The following is a 21,600-nucleotide window of genomic DNA, read 5'->3' as shown; positions in this document are numbered from 1 at the left end:
AGGCACAACTTTTTGATAAAACTATCGGTCCTGATGAAGGGTCTCGGTCGAAACGTTGCCTATTTGCTCCCTCCAGCTGCCTGATTTGCAGAGTTCCTCCAGCGCTTCGCGTGCGTGCTGCTCGCGATTACCAGCATCTGCAGGATCTGTTGCGTTATTGATCAAACCAAACATCAATCAGCGTGACGTAGAAACGCCCGCCCCTACGTTCCGTCAGTCCGGATCTCCCACATTGTCCGGAGTGTAAATAACATCACGATGGAAGGTGGCGGCGGGTGTCAGTTTTGATTGATTGACCAAAAATTTCACGGACGCCTCCAACAAAGGCTATGATTGGTTGGACCAGGTGTCAGTCAGTGCGTCACGTCGGGAGCTGGCAGTAGCGGGGGATCTGGAGTTTTCCTGCGGCCGTCCCCAAGTTGTCGGACGTGATGTTGGGTCGGGCAGCGATTTGATCTGGCCGGCTTGTGGATGGCGAGCGGAGACTCGAGGCCACTGTGAAGGGTGCCCGGCGACTGTGTAGGCTGAGTCCAGTAGTGGGCGAGGCCTTAGGCTTACCCAGTTGCCAAGGAGACGCGCGGCCAGGGCCCTTGGGGTGAAAGCCCAGACGAGGATGGGCTCCCGGGTGCGTCCTCAGCCCGGGTTCTCCTCGGCTGGCTCCCGCCTGCAGGAGTCGGGCGGAGAGCAACTGGAGATGAGCCGAGTGCGGAGCGCGGAGAGCCGGCAAGAAACGGTGGGCGGGGGCCGAGGCGCGGGCCGCCAGGCGTGGAGTCGCGACAACCCGGGCTACGAGCCCGCGGATGAGGAGTTGGACATGGAGCTGGACTGGACTGCGGCGGCCGAGTCTGGGGCGCCAAGCAATCCTAGCCCCGTGTCCGGCAGCGGGCTCCCAGCCGGGTACAATGTCCGGCACAATGCCAGGACCGCTGGTCTGTACCCTGACCAGAGCCCCGAGGCCCACCACAGTAGCCGGCCGGGCTGTGGCCGCACCATCCTGCGCAAGGTCCGAGGTGAGTGCAATCTTGTGATCCATGCTGGCTGTGGGATCTTCATTGAGGCACCAAGTCCCGAAGCTGTCTTATGCAGCTGAGTGTAATAATTGAAAATAAATCAAAGAGCGCAGGATACACGCAACAAGTCAATCAATTTAGATGGGGTATGTGGAATGAGAAAAAAAGTACTGACGTTTCTGGTCAACAATCCTTATTCGCAATTTAGAACTAAATTTCATTATGCTCCTTGACTTGGTTACCGCCAGGTATATTGTGTACAAAATCTGCTGGATGAACTCAGTGGACCTATCGTGGGGGAAGGAAGTGTTGATGTTTCTGGTCAAGAAGCCTGCATCAAGGTGCAATGTTGCAGACTGATGCAGGGTTTTGACCTGAAACATCGACAATTCCTTTCCTTCTGTGGATGCTACTTGACCACCTGATTTCCTACAGCAGGTTGTGTGTTGTTCCATATTCAATCATCTGCAGTCTGTTCTGCAAGAGACTGAAAATTGATGTTTCAGGTTGAAACTGTTCATGAGGACTGTAAGGAAAGAGAGATGGCCAGTGTAAATGGGTGGAGCAAGAGCTGGCTGGTGGTAAGTGGATTCATGTGAGTTTGATGAGAGGTAGGTTAGGGACAGGAGAGTAGCATTTGATGTGAGAAGCTGGGAGATGAGAGCTGGAAGAGACAAAGTGCCTGAGAAAATGGGATCTGATAAGAGAGGACAGTGGACCATGGAAGCAGTGAGAAGGAGAACTGTTGGAAGGAATGCGTGGTTGATGGGCAGTTCGAGAGGGTGGGGAGGGAGAGCAGAAGGGATAATGGGGTTTGTTGGGTTAAGGGAATAAAAGGGGACAGAGGGGTTTGGTTACCAGAAGTTAGAGAAAGCGATTTTCATGGCACCAGTTTGGAGACTACCAAGGTGGAATATGAGGTGGTGTTGCTCTAATCTGTGTCTAGATTCAACTTGGCAATTGAGGAGATCGTGGACAGACTTCGGTGTGGGAATGGGAAGTGAAATTAAAAGGCTGGCAACCGGGAGACCCTACTTGTTCAATGTTCACAATAAATTTATTATCAGAGTACAAATATGTCACAATTTATTATGTTGAGGTTCATTTTCTGTGTGCATTCACAGTAAATACAAAGAAATGCCATAGAATGAATGAAAAACCACACATAAGATGGGCAATCAGTGTGCAAAAGACAGGAAACTCTGCAAATACAAAAAGAAAAAAATAATAAATAAGCAATAAATATTGAGAACATGAGATAGAGTCTTTGAATGTGAGTCCATAGGTTGTGGAAACAGTTCAGTGTTTGGGTGAGTGAGGGTGAATGAAGTTATCCCCTGTAGTTCAAGAGCCTGATGGTTGAAAGATAATAACTGTTCCTGAACCTGGTGGTGTGGATCTTGAGGCTCCTGTACCTCCTTCCTGGTGGCAGCAGTGAGAAGAGAGCAGGCCTGAATGGGGGGGGGGGGGGGTCCTTAGTGATGGATGCTGTTTTCCTGCAACAGTGCTCCTTATAGATGTACTCAATGGTGGGGAGGCCTTTAACCATGATGGACTGGGCTGTATCCACTACTTTCTGTAGGCTTTTCTGTTCAAGAACATTGGATGCAATAAATTACACAGATGAATTCACATGTGAAGATCTGCATCACATTGAAGGACTGTTTAGGGTGAGACTTGCACTGTCTGTGTCTATATTGTGTATAGGTTTGGTAGAACAAAGGACCCTATGGAAAATCCTGGCAATTCTGGACAATGTTTCTCACCCTCTGCATGCCACCTTGGCTGAATGGAGAAGCACTTTGAGTAATAGACTAGGACAACTGTGCTGCTCCAAAGAGTGATAAATGAGGTCATTCTTCCCTCGGTCATTAGGCTCTATAATGAGTCAACCTATAGCCAGGGAAATGATAACCCCCTCCCCCCCCCCCCCGTTAGACTGTGTGGTAACTTATTTTTTATTCTTTCTCCTTCTCTTCTAATATTTATATCTGTGCACTTGTAATGCTACTGTGACACTGTCATTTCCTTTGGGATCAATAAAGTATCTATCACTGCACAGTGGTGCAGCAGGCAGGCTGCTGCCTTACAGTGACATTGACCTGTGTTCAATCTTCTGACCTCGTGCTGTTTGTGCAGAGTTTGCAAGTTCTCCCTGTGACTGTGTATGTTTCCTCCAGATATTTTTCTGTCCTCTCCCAACCCAAAGATGTGCAAATTGGGTAGAGCAATTGACTGGTGTAAACTCCCTTGCGTAGAGTCCAGGGAGAGGTGAAGGGAATGTGGGGAGAATAAAATAGGATTAGTTTAGGATTCTTGGGTGTTTGAGGTAGTGTAGTTAGTTGCTGAGGTTGTGGGCCTGTTGTATGAAAAAAGACAAAGTAAGCTAGGTCTGTAGTGGCCTGTATTCAGAAGAATGAGTAGTGATCACACAGAGACATACAAAATATCTAGAGTTCAACAGGGTTGATTCAGTACTGTGCTGTAACCTTAGATAAAATGATAAAATAGTCTGAAGGAAGCCAGGTTTCCTTAAGAGTAAATCTTCTCTGACAAAACTGTTGGAATTCTTTGAGGAAATAACAAGCAGGGTAGACAAAGGAAAATTGGCAGATGTTGTGTACTTGGATTTTTAGAAGATCTTTGCAAAGTGCTGCTATTGAGGCTGCTTAACGAGATAACAGCCATTGGTATTACAGGTAAGATGGTAGTATGGATGGAAGGTTGGCTGACTGGCAGGTCGCAAAGAGTGGGAATAGAGGAGGCCGTTTCTGGTTGCCTGCCAGTGACTAGTTTACATCTTTGACTTGTGGTGTTCCAGAAGGGTCAGTGTTGGGACCAATTCTTTTTACATTATATGTCAGTGATTAAATTGATGGCTCTGTGGCCAAGTTTGCAGATGATAGAAAGATAGGTGGAGGAGCAGATAGTTTCGAGGAAGCAGGGAGTCTGCGGAAGGATTTAGAATGATGAGGAAAATGGCCAAAAAAGTGGCAGATGGAATACAATGTTGGGAAGTGATTGGTCATGCACTTTGGTAGAAGGAATAAAGGTGCAGACTAACTACTTTGCTGTTTACTATGTCACCAATTTTGGTTTTGTCTCAAAGTTACTAGTCTTGCTGCCTACATTCTTTTTCAACTTATCAAATATGTATGACAAACAGCAGAGGACTCACTGATTCCTGCTGTACCCCACTGGCCACAGGTCTCTAATCTGAAAAGCAACTCTCTACTACCACTCTGTTTCCTAATACCAATGATTATTTTGTATCCAGTTGGCCAGCTCACCCTAAATCCAATGTGTTCTCTCCTTCCTGACCATCTGACCTAGTTTGATGGTTTGCTGAAATACAGTTAGTGTGTAGCAGCCTAGTGTCAACAATACACTTGCTGACTTTTCAAAAGCAACTTCATAAAACTTGAGACATGATTTCCTGTGCACAAAATATGTTTACTATCCCTAATCAGTCCTTGCTTTCCCAAATAAAAATGAGTCATGTCACTCAGAATTCCCAATAGTATCGGTGTACAAGATAATGAGAGGCATTGATCATGCGGATAGTCAGAGGCTTTTTCCCAGAGCTGAAATGGCTAGCACAAGAGGACATAGTTTTAAGATGCTTAGAAGTAGGTGCAGAGGAGATGTCGGGGTAATGTAGAATGTTTTGGAAATTTTACTATGTTATGGGCACAAAGCAAATACAGATTTGAAATGTACTAAATCCATAAATTATATTGTGAAAATTGACACAGACCTGCACATTGTAATAAAACACAGCTGAAATGTTAACTGATTATTTTGTGAATGACAGTGACAGAGAATAAAAGGTCCACTGATTCATGCATTGGTCCACACAAGCTATAACAAATAATCACTGTTGGTATTATCTACCTGAAATATACACAAATTCTTGGGAAAAATGGACAGGTAATAAGTGTTTAAACTCAATTTTAGGTGATGGCAACTCCTTGGAATACCTTTTGATTGATCTTATACAGCACCTTCTTATGCAGGAACCTTGGATGAAATTATTTTGGCAGTATTTTAATCAAGCACCAGACCCCACCTTCCAGAATAGATGCAGTTTGAATGGAATCAGAATTGGCATATTGAATTTGCGGTCCATCTCAGGGAGCTGAAGGGGACAAGTCCAAAGGCAAACCTGCCAGAGAGTGTCACTGTGTGAGGCAGGGCAACAACATATTTGCATTGGATTGGATTAGGTTGAGCAAAGTCAAAGTTATTGTCATATGCACAAGTAAACTTATGCACAGGTGTAATGAAAAAATTACTTGCAGCAGCACACTGGCGCAGAGCATCATATAAGCAGCATTCACAAAATTAAAACAAAATCATTCAAGAAAGAACACTACTAGAACCAAGTAAATTGATTATAGTGCAAAGTGATTAAAGTGGAGTTGCTAAACTGTAGTGATTAGGGTTGTGCTGGATGGTTCAGAAACGGAACAGTTGAAGGGAAGTAGCTGTTATTGAACCTGGTGGCTGTGAGAAGGTGACGTAGCTGAAATGATGATTTTTGATGGATGTTGCCTTGCTGAGGGAGGATCTTGTCGAGATACCACTGAAGGTGGGGAAGGATGTACCCACGATGTATTGGGCTGAATCTTTTACACTCTAGAGCTTCTTGCGTTCCTGTACATTCAAATTGTCGTAGCAGACTTTTAACAGTACATTGGTCGAAGTTTGTGAGAGTGTTTGATGACAAGCTGAACCTCCTAATTAAGACCCTGGCGCACCTTCCTTGTGAGTGTATCTATATGCTGGGCCCAGTACGTGTCGTCTGATATGTTAACACCTAGGAATTTAAAATATCTGACTCTCTCCTTCACTGATTTCCCCCATTGTAAACTGGTGCATACTTATCCTCCTTGCCCTTCCTGAAATCAACAATCAGCTCTTTAGTTTTTCTGATGTTGAGCAAGACTTGGGGTACCACTCAAACAGGTGTCCTGTTCTTGCTTACGTGTGTTGACTGATCAGTCTCCTCCAACAGCAGTGTTGTCATCAGTGAATTTGTATTTGGCACTTTTAAGTACACATGATAACGTTAGGATAGAAAGTGTGAGGCAACAGGAAAGTTTCATCTGCTGAATATATTGTTTAATACAGTATGATCTGTTGTATAATTCAGCCTAGAAATAAAATTTTGATAGTGGTTTGCTCTGTTTTCCATGTAACTTTATTAAATTTAAGGAAATCAGACTAGGTTATATTTATGTTTTAAAAGTTCTAAACAATGAATCATGAAATGTGATCATTATGCCAAACCTCTTATTAAATTAAATGAGAATACTTTATTGTCCTATCGAGTCTCAGACCTAAGGCACTTCACAGACAATAAAATACTTTGATCCACATTGGCTGTTGTTCTGTAGATCATTTTTACGCACGCTGCTGTCTTGCATAGAAGCAAGGTTAATAGCTGGTTAATCCATTTCATTTTGTGACTGATTGGCTCAAAGGCTGGAAAACCCGGGGGTTTTTTAATATTAGGTCGAATATAGAACAGCACAACACAGGAACAGGCCCTTTAGCACATAACGTTGTGCTAAACTAATTAAATTAGTAATCAAATGCCCAACTAAACTAATCCTTCAGCATACACAATGTCGATGTCCTTCCATTCCTTTCATATTTATGTGCCTATCTAAGAGCCTCTTGAATGTCTTTATCTTAATGGCATCTGCCCCAGGCAGTGCATTCCAGGCACCCACCAGTCTCTGTATTAATAAAAAAAACAATTTGCCCTATACATCTCGTTTGAACTTGCCTTTTTTAACCTTAAATGTGTGCCATCTAGTATTAGACTTTTCAACTCTTGGGGGAAAATGGTACTGGAAATGTCTACTCTTTCTATGCCTCTCGTAATATTATAAACTTCTTCCAAAGAAGTAGCATACAAATTGGCCAGAGAAAGTGGCTCACCTGAGGACTGGGAGAAATTCAGAGTTCAGCAGAGGAGGACAAAGGGCTTAATTAGGAAGGGGAAAAAAGATTATGAGAGAAAACTGGCAGAGGACATAAAAATGGACTGTAAAAGCTTTTATACATATGTAAAAAGGAAAAGACTGTAAAGACAAATGTAGGTCCCCTGCAGACAGAAACAGGTGAATTGATTATGGGGAGCAAGGACATGGCAGACCAACTGAATACTTACTTTGGTTCTGTCTTCACTAAGGAGGACATAAATAATCTTCCAGAAATAGTAAGGGACAGAGGGTCCAGTGAGATGGAGGAACTGAGTGAAATACATGTTAGTAGGGAAGTGGTGTTAGGTAAATTGAAGGGATTGAAGGCAGATAAATCCCCAGGGCCAGATGGTCTGCATCCTAGAGTGCTTAAGGAAGTAGCCCAAGAAATAGTGGATGCATTAGTGATAATTTTTCAAAACTCGTTAGATTCTGGACTAGTTCCTGAGGATTGGAGGGTGGCTAATGTAACCCCACTTTTTAAAAAAGGAGGGAGAGAGAAACCGGGGAATTATAGGCCAGTTAGCCTAACGTCGGTGGTGGGGAAACTGCTGGAGTCAGTTATCAAAGATGTGATAACAGCACATTTGGAAAGCGGTGAAATGATCGGACAAAGTCAGCATGGATTTGTGAAAGGAAAATCATGTCTGACGAATCTCATAGAATTTTTTGAGGATGTAACTAGTAGAGTGGATAGGGGAGAACCAGTGGATGTGGTATATTTGGATTTTCAAAAGGCTTTTGACAAGGTCCCACACAGGAGATTAGTGTGCAAACTTAAAGCACACGGTATTGGGGGTAAGGTATTGGTGTGGGTGGAGAATTGGTTAGCAGACAGGAAGCAAAGAGTGGGAATAAACGGGACCTTTTCAGAATGGCAGGCGGTAACTAGTGGGGTACCGCAAGGCTCAGTGCTGGGACCCCAGTTGTTTACAATATATATTAATGACTTGGATGAGGGAATTAAATGCAGCATCTCCAAGTTTGCGGATGACACGAAGCTGGGTGGCAGTGTTAGCTGTGAGGAGGATGCTAAGAGGATGCAGGGTGACTTGGATAGGTTGGGTGAGTGGGCAAACTCATGGCAGATGCAATTTAATGTGGATAAATGTGAAGTTATCCACTTTGGTGGCAAAAATAGGAAAACAGATTATTATCTGAATGGTGGCCGATTAGGAAAAGGGGAGGTGCAACGAGACCTGGGTGTCATTATACACCAGTCATTGAAAGTGGGCATGCAGGTACAGCAGGCGGTGAAAAAGGCGAACGGTATGCTGGCATTTATAGCGAGAGGATTCGAGTACAGGAGCAGGGAGGTACTACTGCAGTTGTACAAGGCCTTGGTGAGACCACACCTGGAGTATTGTGTGCAGTTTTGGTCCCCTAATCTGAGGAAAGACATCTTTGCCATAGAGGGAGTACAAAGAAGGTTCACCAGATTGATTCCTGGGATGGCAGGACTTTCATATGAAGAAAGACTGGATGAACTGGGCTTGTACTCGTTGGAATTTAGAAGATTGAGGGGGGATCTGATTGAAACGTATAAAATCCTAAAGGGATTGGACAGGCTAGATGCAGGAAGATTGTTCCCGATGTTGGGGAAGTCCAGAACGAGGGGTCACAGTTTGAGGATAGAGGGGAAGCCTTTTAGGACCGAGATTAGGAAAAACTTCTTCACACAGAGAGTGGTGAATCTGTGGAATTCTCTGCCACAGCAAACTGTTGAGGCCAGTTCATTGGCTATGTTTAAGAGGGAGTTAGATATGGCCCTTGTGGCTACGGGGGTCAGGGGGTATGGAGGGAAGGCTGGGTTCTGAGTTGGATGATCAGCCATGATCATGATAAATGGCGGTGCAGGCTCGAAGGGCCGAATGGCCTACTCCTGCACCTATTTTCTATGTTTCTTTCAGGTCTTTACTCGGCCTCCACTGATCTAGAAAAAAAAGACAGGTTTGTCCAACCTCTCTTTATTGCACGTGTCCTTAATCCAAGCAGCATCCTGGTAAGCCTCTTCTGCACTCTTTCCAAAGCCCCAACATCTTTCCTGAAATCATAATGGGTCAGCTAGAACTGAGCACAATACTTCCAGTGCAACCTAATTAGAGTTTTATAAAGCTGCAACATAACTTCCTGACTCTTGAATTCAATTCCTTGACTAATAAAGGCAAGCATGGCATATTCCTCTTGCCACCCCATCGACCTGTGTAACTACTTTTAGGAAGCTACTTTTGGACTACTCTATACATCAGCATAATTATGGAAATTGGCATTAAGTGTACTCTCTCTATACATTTGATCACCCAAAGTGGAATTCATCACATTGAGCTGTGTTAAACTCCATTTGCCATTTTCCCACCCATATTTGCAACTATATCCCACTATTCTTTGCCAGTGTTCTACATTATCCTCAATGCCACCAATGTTTTACAAATTGATTAACCCACCCATCTACATTTTCATGCAGATCGTCTCTATATATCACAAACAGCAGAGTGCCTGGTACAGATCCCTACAGAATACCACTCGCCACAGACCTTCAACCAGAATAAGTCCCATCAACCACTACTATCTATCTTTTATGGACAGCCAATATGCTATGGATCCTGTGCACATTATGTTCTGAATGAGCTTCTCATGGGGGGACCTTGTCAAATGCCTAACTCAAAATATGTAGACAACATCCACAGGTCTACCTTCATCAATCACCTTTGTCATCTCCTCCAAAAAATCAACTTGTCCCACACAAAGCCATGTTGATTCTCCCTAATTAGGCCATAGTTTTCGAAATGCTTGTGAATCCTATCCCTAAGAATCCTCTGCTGCAACTTTCCTCCTACTGATTGGTCTATAGGTTATACGATTATCCCTATTTCCTTTCTTGAATAATGGTACAACAGTAGCTACTCGCCAGTCCTCCGTATCCTCACCTGTGATAGAGAGGACACAATGATAATGGTCATGGTTCCAGCAATCTCATCTCTTGGCTCTCTCAGTAACCTGGCGTACGTTCCATTAGCCCTTGGGCACTTGATGTTCTTCAAGTGACCTGAGAGTGTTTCGAAGCAGCAGGGCCCAAATCTGGCAGTAAGGAATGAATCGATGTTTGCCTGATTTAAGTACTGGGCTAGATTGAAAAGGTCAGGGTGTCAGGGACAGGCCTGTGTTTGTCTCATTGCTCAGCCAGGTTTACTTATCTCTGCTCTGAATGAGGCTGTTGCCTCCAACTAATGGGCTACTGGACAGGCTGCAGTGATGACTAGCTTCATGGCTGTGATCTCACTTTAAAGAACTGTAGTTGTGAATGTTATTTGCTTGCTTTTTATTGTTTGCATGATTTGTTCTTTTTTTCCTGTAGATTATATGTTTGACGGTCTTTAGTGGGTTCTATTGTGTTTCTTTGATTCGTGGTTGCCTGTAAGGAGACAAATCTCAGGGTTCTATTACCTGGTTTTTGCATTAATTACTCATAAAATTGTGGTCTGATCTTTATCTAAGTGACTGCCTAAACTAGGATTGGACATCCTGCAAAGATCACACCAAGGGCACAATGCGCAATACTGAAGGAGGTGTAACAGTACGCAGGGTAACAGCAAAAGACCTGCAGAAATCTCTAGAGCTTCCAAAAGTCTGTTCATGTGTCCACTATAAGGAAAACACTGAACAAGAATGGTGTTCATAGAAGGACACCATGAAGGAAACCCTGCTCTCCAAAAAAAAATTGCCGCATGCCTCAAGTTTGCAAGTGATCACCTGGGTGTCCCACAACACTTCTGGGACAACGTTCTGTGGACCAGTGAGACAAAAGTTGAACTTTTTGGCAGAAGTGCAAACCGCTGTGTTTGGAGGAAAAGGGGCACTGCACACTAACACCAAAACCTCATCCCAACTGTGAAGCATGGTGGAAGAAGCATCATTCTGCTTTGCCACCTCAGGGCCTGGATACCTTGCAATTGTTGAGGAAAGAATGAATTCAAAATTGTATCAGGACATTTTACAGGAGAATGTCAGGGTAGTGGTCTGTCACCTGAAGCTTAATAGAAGTTGGTTGATGCAACAGGTCAATGATCTGAACGACAAGACTAAATCAACAACAGAATGGTTTAAAAAGAAGAAAATTCGAGTTTTGAAATAGCCAAGTCTTAGTTCAGCTTTTAACCCAATTGAAATGCTGTGGCATGACCTGAGGAGGGCTGTTCATATAAGGTATCCCAGAAAAAAGGATCTAGTGCTTTCCTGGCTTTCAGCTGGGTACAGGTATGATTTTAACCAATGCTTCGATGACAAACTGTGCCATCCTCATCAGGGATGGTGCCTGGGCATGTCTAGTCTGGTGGTATGTATACCCTTGTCGTCCATCCCTCCTGATTGATTAGTCCTCATGGAATCAGGTTTCTGCTGTCCCACCTTATTTACAATTGAATTCCAGTTCTTACTTAGAGTGAAACCTTAGTCTTTGTTAAAATTCTTTTCCTCTAGTTTTATTTCAATGGCTTCCTTCACTAGGCGGTCCCAAAATCCATTGGTGCAGCACAGTAATTTTGTGCTGTCAAAGTGAATCCTATGGCCATTGAGAATGCAGTGTTCTGCTACCACCGATTTCTCTGAGTAATCCAAAACGATACACCTTCTGTGATCCTTTATGCGGGTTTCCATTGTCTGGCTGATGCATGCTGCTCCACATTCACAGGAAATGCTGGAAGTGCCAACTATCCTGTGTCCCAGGTCATTTGAGATTCCTTACAGTTTGTATATTCCCGAAATATTAATGCACTGAAAACTTTTTGTATGGATGAATGGTCCTTGCTGTTATGCAAATCTGATCAACAGCTACAGGAAAAGTTTGGTGGAGGTTATTGCTGTTAAAGGACATTCTACTAGCTATTAACTACAGGGGTTCATATACTTTTTCCAGCCTCTACTGTGGATGGTTACACAATGTGTTCAATAAAGACATGACAAGTATAGTTGTTTGTGTTAATTAGTTTAGGCAGATTGTGTTTGTCTATTGTTGTGATGCAGATGAAGATCAGACCACATTTTATGCAGAAGACCAGGTAATTGCAAAGGGTTCACAAACTTTTTCTTGCAACTGTTCATTCCTTGATAATAAATGTACATTGAACTGTAGTATCTCGAAATGCCCTGGCAAATTAGCACACTCTACATTGAACTCCCTATCATCCTCCAGGTTCATTGTTGTAAATATTGATGCTAAGTACTCATAATAGGACCTCATATACCACCTTGATTTCCTTAAAGTGAGATCATTGATTGTGGGAACATCTCAACAGATGAGTTTAGTTATCCCCTTTTGTTCAAGAGCCTGATGGTTGAGGGGTAGTAACTTTTCTTGCATCTGGTGGTGTGAGTCCTGAGGCTCTTGTAGCTTCTACCTAATGTCAACAGTGAGGAAAGAGCATGGGCTAGGTAGTGAGGATCTTTGATGATAGATGAACCAAGGATGGACTTGCCGAGAATCTTAGTTTACATTTTCATCCAAAATGCAGAAGAAATTTTCTGTAAATTGTAATCAGAGTAGAAGCCTTTTTAGGGAGCTCGATGATTCAAAGGCATCATAGGGAGTCAACTGCACAATACTGGGTTCGGTAGGAATTAGATTGCATTGGTATGTTTATAGCAATTTGATTTTAGCTGAAGGATTACGTCTCCATTATGTGGATATAGCATAGCACTGGAGACACCGTTATTTGGACAGATATCAACCAGCCTGCTAGAGGTGACTCATTCCTGCTTTAACACTTCATTCAATTGGCATCATCACCAATATTAATGTTGTAGAGATTTATGAGGAGTTTGAATTTTGTAGATATGTAATTTTATAAGATGAACGTATTACTTCACAAAAGTCTTTGGCACATGTATATAGCTAGGGTGCCTAAGACTTTTGCTCAGTACTCTATTTGTCAACATAGAATGGAGAGCAAGTTCGTAAATCTGGTGGATCAGAGGATGTTGGGAATGATGAGAATGGAACACCACAGGAGTGGTGAGGGATGGGTGGCAGAGGAGGAGTGCGAGGGGCAGAGCCTGGCACGGGTGCAGCTATACCCACCCCTGAGACACCAGGCAAGGTCACTTGATTCCAAACAATTGGTTTATTAATCATTACAGAATGTCTCTCTGGTATATCCCTCTTCTTTTCCCCTTTCCTAACTATGATTCCCTTCTCCTGCCCCCTTTTCCACTCTGAGTCCACAATAGAAGTCCATTACCAGAATCACATTTATCATCTGTCATGAATAATCTCATATGTCATGAAAGTTGTTTTTGTTTTGCAGCAGCAATACAGTGCAATATATAAAGTTAATACAGTACTGTGCAAAAGTCTGGGGTATCCTGTCTATAGATACCTAAGACTTTTTCACAATACTGTAGATCTTGTTGGGAAATACTAAGTGATGGATAAAAGTGAAACTCGTGTCTTTGAAGTGTCATTCATGGCTGCAGGAAGTCCCACAGCACTTTACAGATAATGAAGAAGCTTGGAAGTCAAAGTAAAATATATTATCAAATACATATATGTTACCTGGAGATTCATTTTCTTGCAGGCATTTACAGGAAAGTAAAGAAATACGATAGAATTTTTGAAAAACCATACATAAAGACTGATAAAGAAACATTGTGCAAAAGAAGACAAATTATTGAAATGAAAATATACTGAGATCATGAGTTATAAAGAGTTTGTATATTGTAGAATCAGTTCAGCGTTGTGAGTGAAGTTGTCCAGATCTGTTCAGGAGGCTGATAGCTGTAGGGTAAAATCTGTTCCTGAACCTGGTGGTATGGGACCTAAGGCTTCTGTTCCTCCTGTTGCTGTAATGTAGGAAACTCGGCAGGTAATTAGTTAATCAATGCTGGGGTAACATTGCAAGTACAAGGAGAATGTGGGATAACTTGTTTCCACCACCCCAACAACACTACTTTGGGTGCAATTCGGAGATATACAATTGCAGTGAAGCACAAAGGAGAGCCTGGCAACATCTTTCTGTTCTGACTAACTTTTGTAAATTCACTGCCGCACAATATGTATTCAAGAAGTTGTATATCTATTATTTTAAACAGATTTCCAAATTGGTATTTTTGTCTAAAAATATTCAAGTTGCACCCAGCAATATAGAAGTTATTCTGGTTAATCCAAACATCAAAGCCTAATATCATAGAATCACAAAAATGTACAGCACAGTATCGGCTCTTGTGGTCCACCTTGTCTATTCCAACCATGATGCATGTTTGTGCTAATCCCATCTGCTGCCTTTGGCCCATATCCCTTTATTACTTTCCTGTCCAAATGCCTTTTAAATGTTGTAATGGTAGTGGCCTCCACTACCTTTTCTAAAAGCTCATTCCAGATATGCATCATCCTTCGTGTAAAAAAAAAAGTACTTAGCCCTTAGATCATCTTTAAATTTCTCCACTTCTCACCTTAGAGTGCCCTGTAATTGTAGACTTTCCTGCCCTGGGAAAAAGATTCTGAATTTACATCCTGTCTGTACTTATAATTTTGTAAAGCTCTACAAGGTCACCTTTCAGTCTCCTACATTCCAGAAGGCATTAATGCACTATGCAGTCTTTACTCCAAATGTGTTCTAACCAACATTTTGCACAACTGCAACATGACGTCTCAATTCTTAAAGGATGTCTTGGCCTGTGAAAGCAGGCATATCAAGTGCTTTCTTCAATACCCTCTCCACCTGTGTAATCACTTTCAGAGAGCTATGGACTTTCACCCCAAGGTCTCCCTATACAACAGTGCTCTTGTGGTCCTTGCCATTTACTTTGTCTTTCCAGAATTTGACCCCACAGTTTGCATTACTTCACATTTACTTGGATTAAGTTTCAATTGCCAGTACTTAGTCTAACTTTTCAGCTGACCTATGTCCAGTATTTTTAAACAATTTTGTTATCTAAGACTCCACCAATTTTTGTGTAATCTGCAAATATTAATCATCAAAATTTCAAAGTTCAAAGTACACATGTCATCATATACGTCCCTGAGATCCATTTTCTTGCAGGCATGCTCAGTAAATCCATAATAGAATAATTACCCCTAAATCATAACCCCTGTATTCTCCCTAATGATAAATCCCTGTGGTAGACCATTTGTTAGAGATTTCCAGTCAGAAAAACAGTCATAGACGCTACAGCACAGAAATAAGCCATTTGGCCCATCCAGTCTGTGACAAGTTATTAATCTGCCTAGTCCCATTGACCTGCACCTGGACCATACCCCTCCATACCTGCCCCCCCCATCCATATATTTATCCAATTTTCTCTTAAATGTTGAAATCAAACTCGAATACATCACTTCCACTGACAGCTGATTCCACACTCTCAGCATTCTCTGAGTGAAGATGTTTCCCTTAAACAGTTCACCTTTCACCCTTAACCCATGACCTCTAGTTCAAACGTCCATTCACCATTACCCTTTGCCTGTTATCACCGAGCCAATCTCTGATTCTTAGTGCTTTAATTTTTTTGGACCATCATACAATACAGGAACATGTCAAAAACCTTAATGATACCCATATAGACAACAACCACTGTTTGCCTTCATCAAATTCCTCTGTTACCTCAAGTATGTGATTATTTAGTCTGAAATGAATGCAGTGCTTCTTGATGATTTGGGGCAAGCTCACTGGCCTCAGATGTTATTGCACACTGGTCTCTCATCCACTACACGTGCACTGTATTGCAGCCTCCAGTGTTTCTTTCTTCATTCTTTCCTTTCCCTCAACTTGTTGCTTGCTCAGAGTAGCTCCAGTTTATAAAACCTGAAATGAAGGTGATTCAGACAAAACATCACGCTTAAAATATTTCCAGCAACAAAATAAAATTGTGGGTATAAATATAAATCAGTCAACATTCTCACTATATACATCTTAGTATTTTATAACATTGGGTGGTTAAGGTAAAGCGGTTGGAGCTTGTTCATTCCTTTTAAAATACACAGTGATTAAGCTGGTAGAGCTGCTAGATCACAACACCAACAACTTGGGTTCGTTCCTGATCTTTGGTGTGGAGTTTGCGTTTTCTACTTGTGACTGTGTGGGTTTCCTCTTCTATTACAATAGCATGCTATTTGGTAGGTGGCATAGCAGTTAGTGCGACACTGTTACAGCTCGGGGTATAAAAGTTTGGAGTTCAATCCTGAGATCCTCTGTAAGGGGTCTCTGTCCTCTCTCTGGAATGCATGGACTTTTTCTGGGTCTTCCCATTTCCTCCCACAGGCAATAGACATACTGGGTAGATTTATTAGTCATTGTAAGTTTTCCCGTGAATAGGTTAGGGTTAAACTGGGGGCGGGGAGTAGTTTGCTGAGCGGTGTGGTTCGAAGTGCCAGAAAGGCCTATTCTGTGCTGTATCTCTAATTGACTAATGACTACTGTAAATGTGAATGGTAGAATCTAGGGAGAGGTGATGGGAATAAAGGAACAATACTGTAAATATATAAACAAAAAAGGATAGTGTAAATTGGTTTGATAGTGGGTATGGACTCCATGCTTTGACAAGGGTTAACAAGTATTAAGAATCTAGCATTAAATTAATCTTCCTCAACTCCTCACTGTATATGAATTCTGTGTTCTAGAGTGAGAGGGACTCTGACAGGCTTTGCATTAAATGGCTTTCATTACTGCACAGTTGTCGTTATCAAACCAGCCAGTGGTAAACTTTAGAAATGTTATAAATTTCATGGACTCTGACCTGTTTATTTCTGCTTTAAAGTGTTATGTAGTCTATATATACTTTGATTTTTTTTTCTGTTTACGTGCCTGCATTAAATTGTTGTTTTAATTATTCAATACTGCTAAAAATGGTGCCTTAATAGTCAATAGTTCAAATCATTGTTGTGTGTACTTTTTTTAAAGCTTTATGGGGAACCCGGCTGATGGAGGATCAGACTGTCAACAGAGAAAGATACTTGAAGAACATGCTGCGAGAATTAGTGACATACTCAGTTTTCATGGTTGTTCTCTGCATCTGTAAGTGTGATCTTTCATTTAACGATTATTTTTCACCTAGTTTTTAGTTAATGCTGTAATATTTTATGTGGTTGGTTTTTGCATCTTTGTTTTTTATTATAAAGTCTTACATTTATTTGATTCCTTTACTATTACTCACAGTGTGTTTCAAATATCAACTACTCCCTGTGTCAAAAAACTTTACCTTGGATTCCCTCTAAAACTCTTCCAACTCTAGAACTCTTCCACCTTGCCTTAATACTGTGCTCTCTCCCTACTGTGGGAATAGCATTATGATTATCTGCCTTATCCAGCTTTTATAATTTTGCATAGTTCTATCAGGTCACCCCTTAGTCACCATTATTCCAAGAGAAACAAACCTAGTTTATTCAAGCTCTTTCCAGAACTAAAGATCTTCAATTGAAGCAACATCTTGGTGAATCACTTCTGCGATATCTCCAGCTCATCCACCCTTCTTATAGGGTGGTCACCAGAACTGCACTTGATATTCCGAGTGTGATCAAATCAGTTTTGTGAAGTTGCAATGTAATTTCCAACTTTTATTTCAACTTTTGCCAGCTTATAAAGGCAAGCATGCTGTATGCTTTGAGTAACATGAACAAAATGCTCATGAGTCTGGTTAAAGGGTCTCCGCCCTAATGCTGACTGTTTATTCCCCTCCATGGATTTGCTGAGTTCCTCCAGCATTTTGTATGTGTTAATGCAAAATCTCTAATGTCTATGCTGTATGCTTTCTTTCATCACATTCAGAGAACCACAAACAAACCCCAAGGTTCCACTGTTCATCAATATTCCTTTGCACGCTACTGTTTACTCTCTCCCCTCTTCCTATTTAACTTCCCAAAATGCATTACCATGCACTTGCTAAGGTTGAATTCCACCTGCCAACACTCTACTCAACTTTCCATCTGATCTGTATCCTGCTGTGGCCTTGGACTACCTTCCTCATTATCAATAATGGCACCACTTTTTGTGTCATCTGCAAACTTTGCGCATTGGACTGTTTTCTCAATTCTGCTGTTTAATATGACATCTAGGCCTGTGAATGAACTTAACACCTTTTTCACTGTGGAATTCACAAAGAAGCAGCTCTTAAAGTAACTATGAAGTAACTTGTAATTGTCTGCTGCTTCTCCATAAAGCCTGGTATCAGTCTAATTACCTGTTTACTGTTTACTCTGAGTGCCTCACGTGAGCAAGGAATTTCATCAGACCCTGATTATATGAGAATAAACTGAAGTTCTAAGAGCCAGAAGGTGTAGTTTCCTGCTGCTGCTTAAAAACTGGCCTTTCTGATTGGCTCGCAAACACGAGGAATTCTGCAGATGCTGGAAATTCAAGCAACACACATCAAAGTTGCTGGTGAATGCAGCAGGCCAGGCAGCATCTCTAGGAAGAGGTACAGTCGACTGTACCTCTTCCTAGAGATGCTGCCTGGCCTGCTGCGTTCACCAGCAACTTTGATATGTGTTTCTGATTGGCTAAAGTTTTTTTTTGGAAAATTGTGTAAAGGCCAGTTTTTAAGCAGCAGCTAATAAAAGAAAAGCAAGTTTTAGCAGAGCAGCCACTGAGCAGTCAGTGTTTGAGTGGTAAGTAAAGAAGTCTTAACTTGTGAGGCTTCAGTGAGCAGAGGTATAGGTAAGGTTCCTTGAATTTCCTATTTAGATATCGATGTAACCCTCTCACAATGGCTCGTATACAGACTTGGCTCTGCAAAAACACCTTCAATCCGTATGAATACATCAGGGTTTGGTCCCACTAAACCTTCAGGAATAGTGTTTTGTACTTTAGTATTTCCCTTGATACACTGATTGGAAAGTATCCTCTACGAGACCCCAGCTCATTCCTTTACTGAGCCTTTTCGTAGTTTTGCCTCTTTTCTTCTCTGCTTATTAACCGCTGACTTACTTTTTGAAGATAATCCTGTCCCCCACAATCTCGCTGGAAATGTCCATCTTTTCCACAATTACCGCTCAGCTCAGCTTGAAAGTTTTTCACCTCATTCCTCAAAAGCTGCATCTCTGGGCATCAGGGGTGACTTTTAACAGCGGAGGCTACTACTGAAGATGCTACTCAGCTTTTGGAAATATTCATAGTCATTGTCATACTTTATTGATCCTGGGGGAAATTGTTTTTTGTTACAGTTGCACCATAAATAATTAAATAGTAATAAAACCATAAATAGTTAAATAGTAATATGTAAATTATGCCAGGAAATAAGTCCAGGACCAGCCTATCGGCTCAGGGTGTCTGACCCTCCAAGGGAGGAGTTGTAAAGTTTGATGGCCACAGGCAGGAATGACTTCCTATGACACTCAGTGTTGCATCTCGGTAGAATGAGTCTCTGGCTGAATGTACTCCTGTGCCCACCCAGTACATTATGTAGTGGATGGGAAACATTGACCAAGATGGCATGCAGACACCACCGTCAGAGAGTCCAGTTCTATCCCCACAACATCACTGGCCTTACAAATGATTTTGTTGATTCTATTGGTGTCTGCTACCCTCAGCCTGCTGCCCCAGCACACAACAGCCCCAGCATTCTGTTGCTGAATTATGTTTTCCTCCTCTCTAACTTCTCTGAATAACTTGGTAAAAGATGGAGGAGGGCACATCTTGCGGGTCATTCAAATATGTGGAGCAATCACATCATGTGACAGTGTACCCTTCACAACTTGCTCCATCCTCAAGCAATTTCTTTCAGACAGTTGAATGGCCCCTTACTGGCACCAACAACATAGCAGTTTCTCCAACCAGAAAAGGTAAGCCGGCAACTTCTGTCCTTTCTCTCTCCTTCCTCCTGGAACGTGTGCCCAAACTTCATCCTAAATTGGGCAAAGTGGCTTCTTATCAGCTGAAACCAAAACATGCTTTCCAGCATGGCACACTGCTTTTACAGAAAACTGCTAATATAAACTACCTCACAGCTATACAAGACCCACTTGGTGTACTGTGTTCAGTTCTGGTCACCTCACTGCAGAAAAGATGTGGATACTATATAGAGAGTGCAGAGGAGTTTTACAAGGATGTTGCCTAGGTTGAGTAAACTTGACCTTTTCTCCTTGGAGCGACAGAGGATGAGAGGAGACCTGATAGAGGTGTATAAGATGATGAGGGGCATTGATTGTGTGGATAGCCGGAGGCTTTTTTCCAGGGCTGAAATGGCTAACACGAGGGGGCATAGTTTTATGGTGCTTGAAAATGGTTACTGAGGGGATGTCAGGCATAAGTTTTCCACACAGTGGTGGATGCGTGGAATGCGGTGGTAGTGGTGGAAGCGGATACATTTGGGTCTTTTAAGAACCTCTTAGATAGGTACATGGAGCTTGGAAAAATAGAGGTCTATGCGCTAGGGAAACTCTAGGCAGTTTCTAGCGTAGATTACACAGTCGGCACAACATTGTGGGCTGAAGGGCCTATAATGTGTTGTAGATTTCTGTGTTCACAGCACAGCAGTAGAAATCTTAACAAGGGAATTGCACTCTCCCTCTACCAAAGGTAGTCATGTCCTCATGAATTTGGAATTTATTAAACCAATATTAATGACCATTATTCAAGTGAGTTTTGTGATTTCAAGACCCCCTAATCCATTTGTAAATGGAAGTAACATATCTAACTGTTGTGATGGACACAACACTCTGTTTCCTCGGGGCATCATTTGCTAGCTTATCTGGGGATTCCCAGATTCTGAGACATACTTATCAGCTTCTTCAGCCTTGGGCACTTCTTGTGACCTTTCTTGTCTATTAGAGGATGCTTCCACTTGTCTATCACTTATACCTTCTGGTGACTCAGTCACCCCTTGCCCCCTGACTCAGCTTCCTTTGGTTTAAGCAGGTGCTGCTGCACATCTTCAACCTCAGCTGGTGCTAACTAGCAAGACCTCTTTCGGAAAGGTGTTTGTGACCTCTATTACTCTCATAGTGTGGCAAGTGTTCTTGGAGTAACTAACATCAAACTCGTCAGTAGAAAAGACATCTTCGCATTCCAACTTCTCAGTTAATCACCTTTTCCATTCCTCAGGCAATTGGTGACTTTGATGTCAACTTCCTCGATCCAGTAGACTGTTTCTCTTCCATTTTCACCAGAAAACTAGACACAACCATCACAGAAAAAAAGATGGGCAATCAGCATTCCATGTCTGAGGGTAATATCTCTTCCTGAGGTGTTCCTGACAATCACTGTTATCCTGTTAGCATAGACAGCTGAAGATTTCTGCAGTTCAGGTCTCACCAGCACTCCTGCAGGTAAGTGTGACTCTTCTTCCTGATCACCAGGAACATCCACATGGATGGCCGAGATGCTGGGCATTCCAGCAAATTTGGGGGTTCCTGTCACTCTAGCTACTCTCCAGAATGTAACATGACGGGTTTAGACTGGATGTGCCATACAGTTCCTTGTTTCTGCTCATCATCCGGCTTCGAAGGAACTTGCACCTTCTCAAAAGCAGCTATGAACACAAAGTGAATGGACAAGGTTTTCAAAAAGTTCTTTCCATTTCTCTCCTTGCATTCTACCACGAACCTTCTCACAATGGAAGTATTTGTTCCCACAAAAATGGAAGCTTCACCCTTTTCAACTGGATCTGGGCAGACC

General features: G+C 42.3%; 1 protein-coding gene across 1 annotated transcript in view; it reads left to right on the top strand.

Moving 5' to 3' along the window:
• The first annotated feature begins 349 nt into the window (after nt 1-349).
• pkd2 (polycystic kidney disease 2) overlaps nt 350-21,600 on the top strand; it is a 60,231-nt gene continuing 38,980 nt past the window's right edge. Inside the window, exons 1-2 of the mRNA XM_063046954.1 lie at nt 350-1,010; nt 16,891-17,004. Coding sequence (XP_062903024.1) covers nt 614-1,010; nt 16,891-17,004 — 511 coding nt within the window. The 5' untranslated portion in view covers nt 350-613. The remainder of the gene's footprint in view (nt 1,011-16,890; nt 17,005-21,600) is intronic.

Source organism: Mobula hypostoma, chromosome 4, assembly GCF_963921235.1.
Source record: "Mobula hypostoma chromosome 4, sMobHyp1.1, whole genome shotgun sequence".
NCBI classification, from domain to species: Eukaryota; Metazoa; Chordata; class Chondrichthyes; order Myliobatiformes; family Myliobatidae; genus Mobula; species Mobula hypostoma.
Note: the sequence above shows the minus strand (reverse complement) of the source record. Positions and strands in the feature narration are given on the sequence as shown.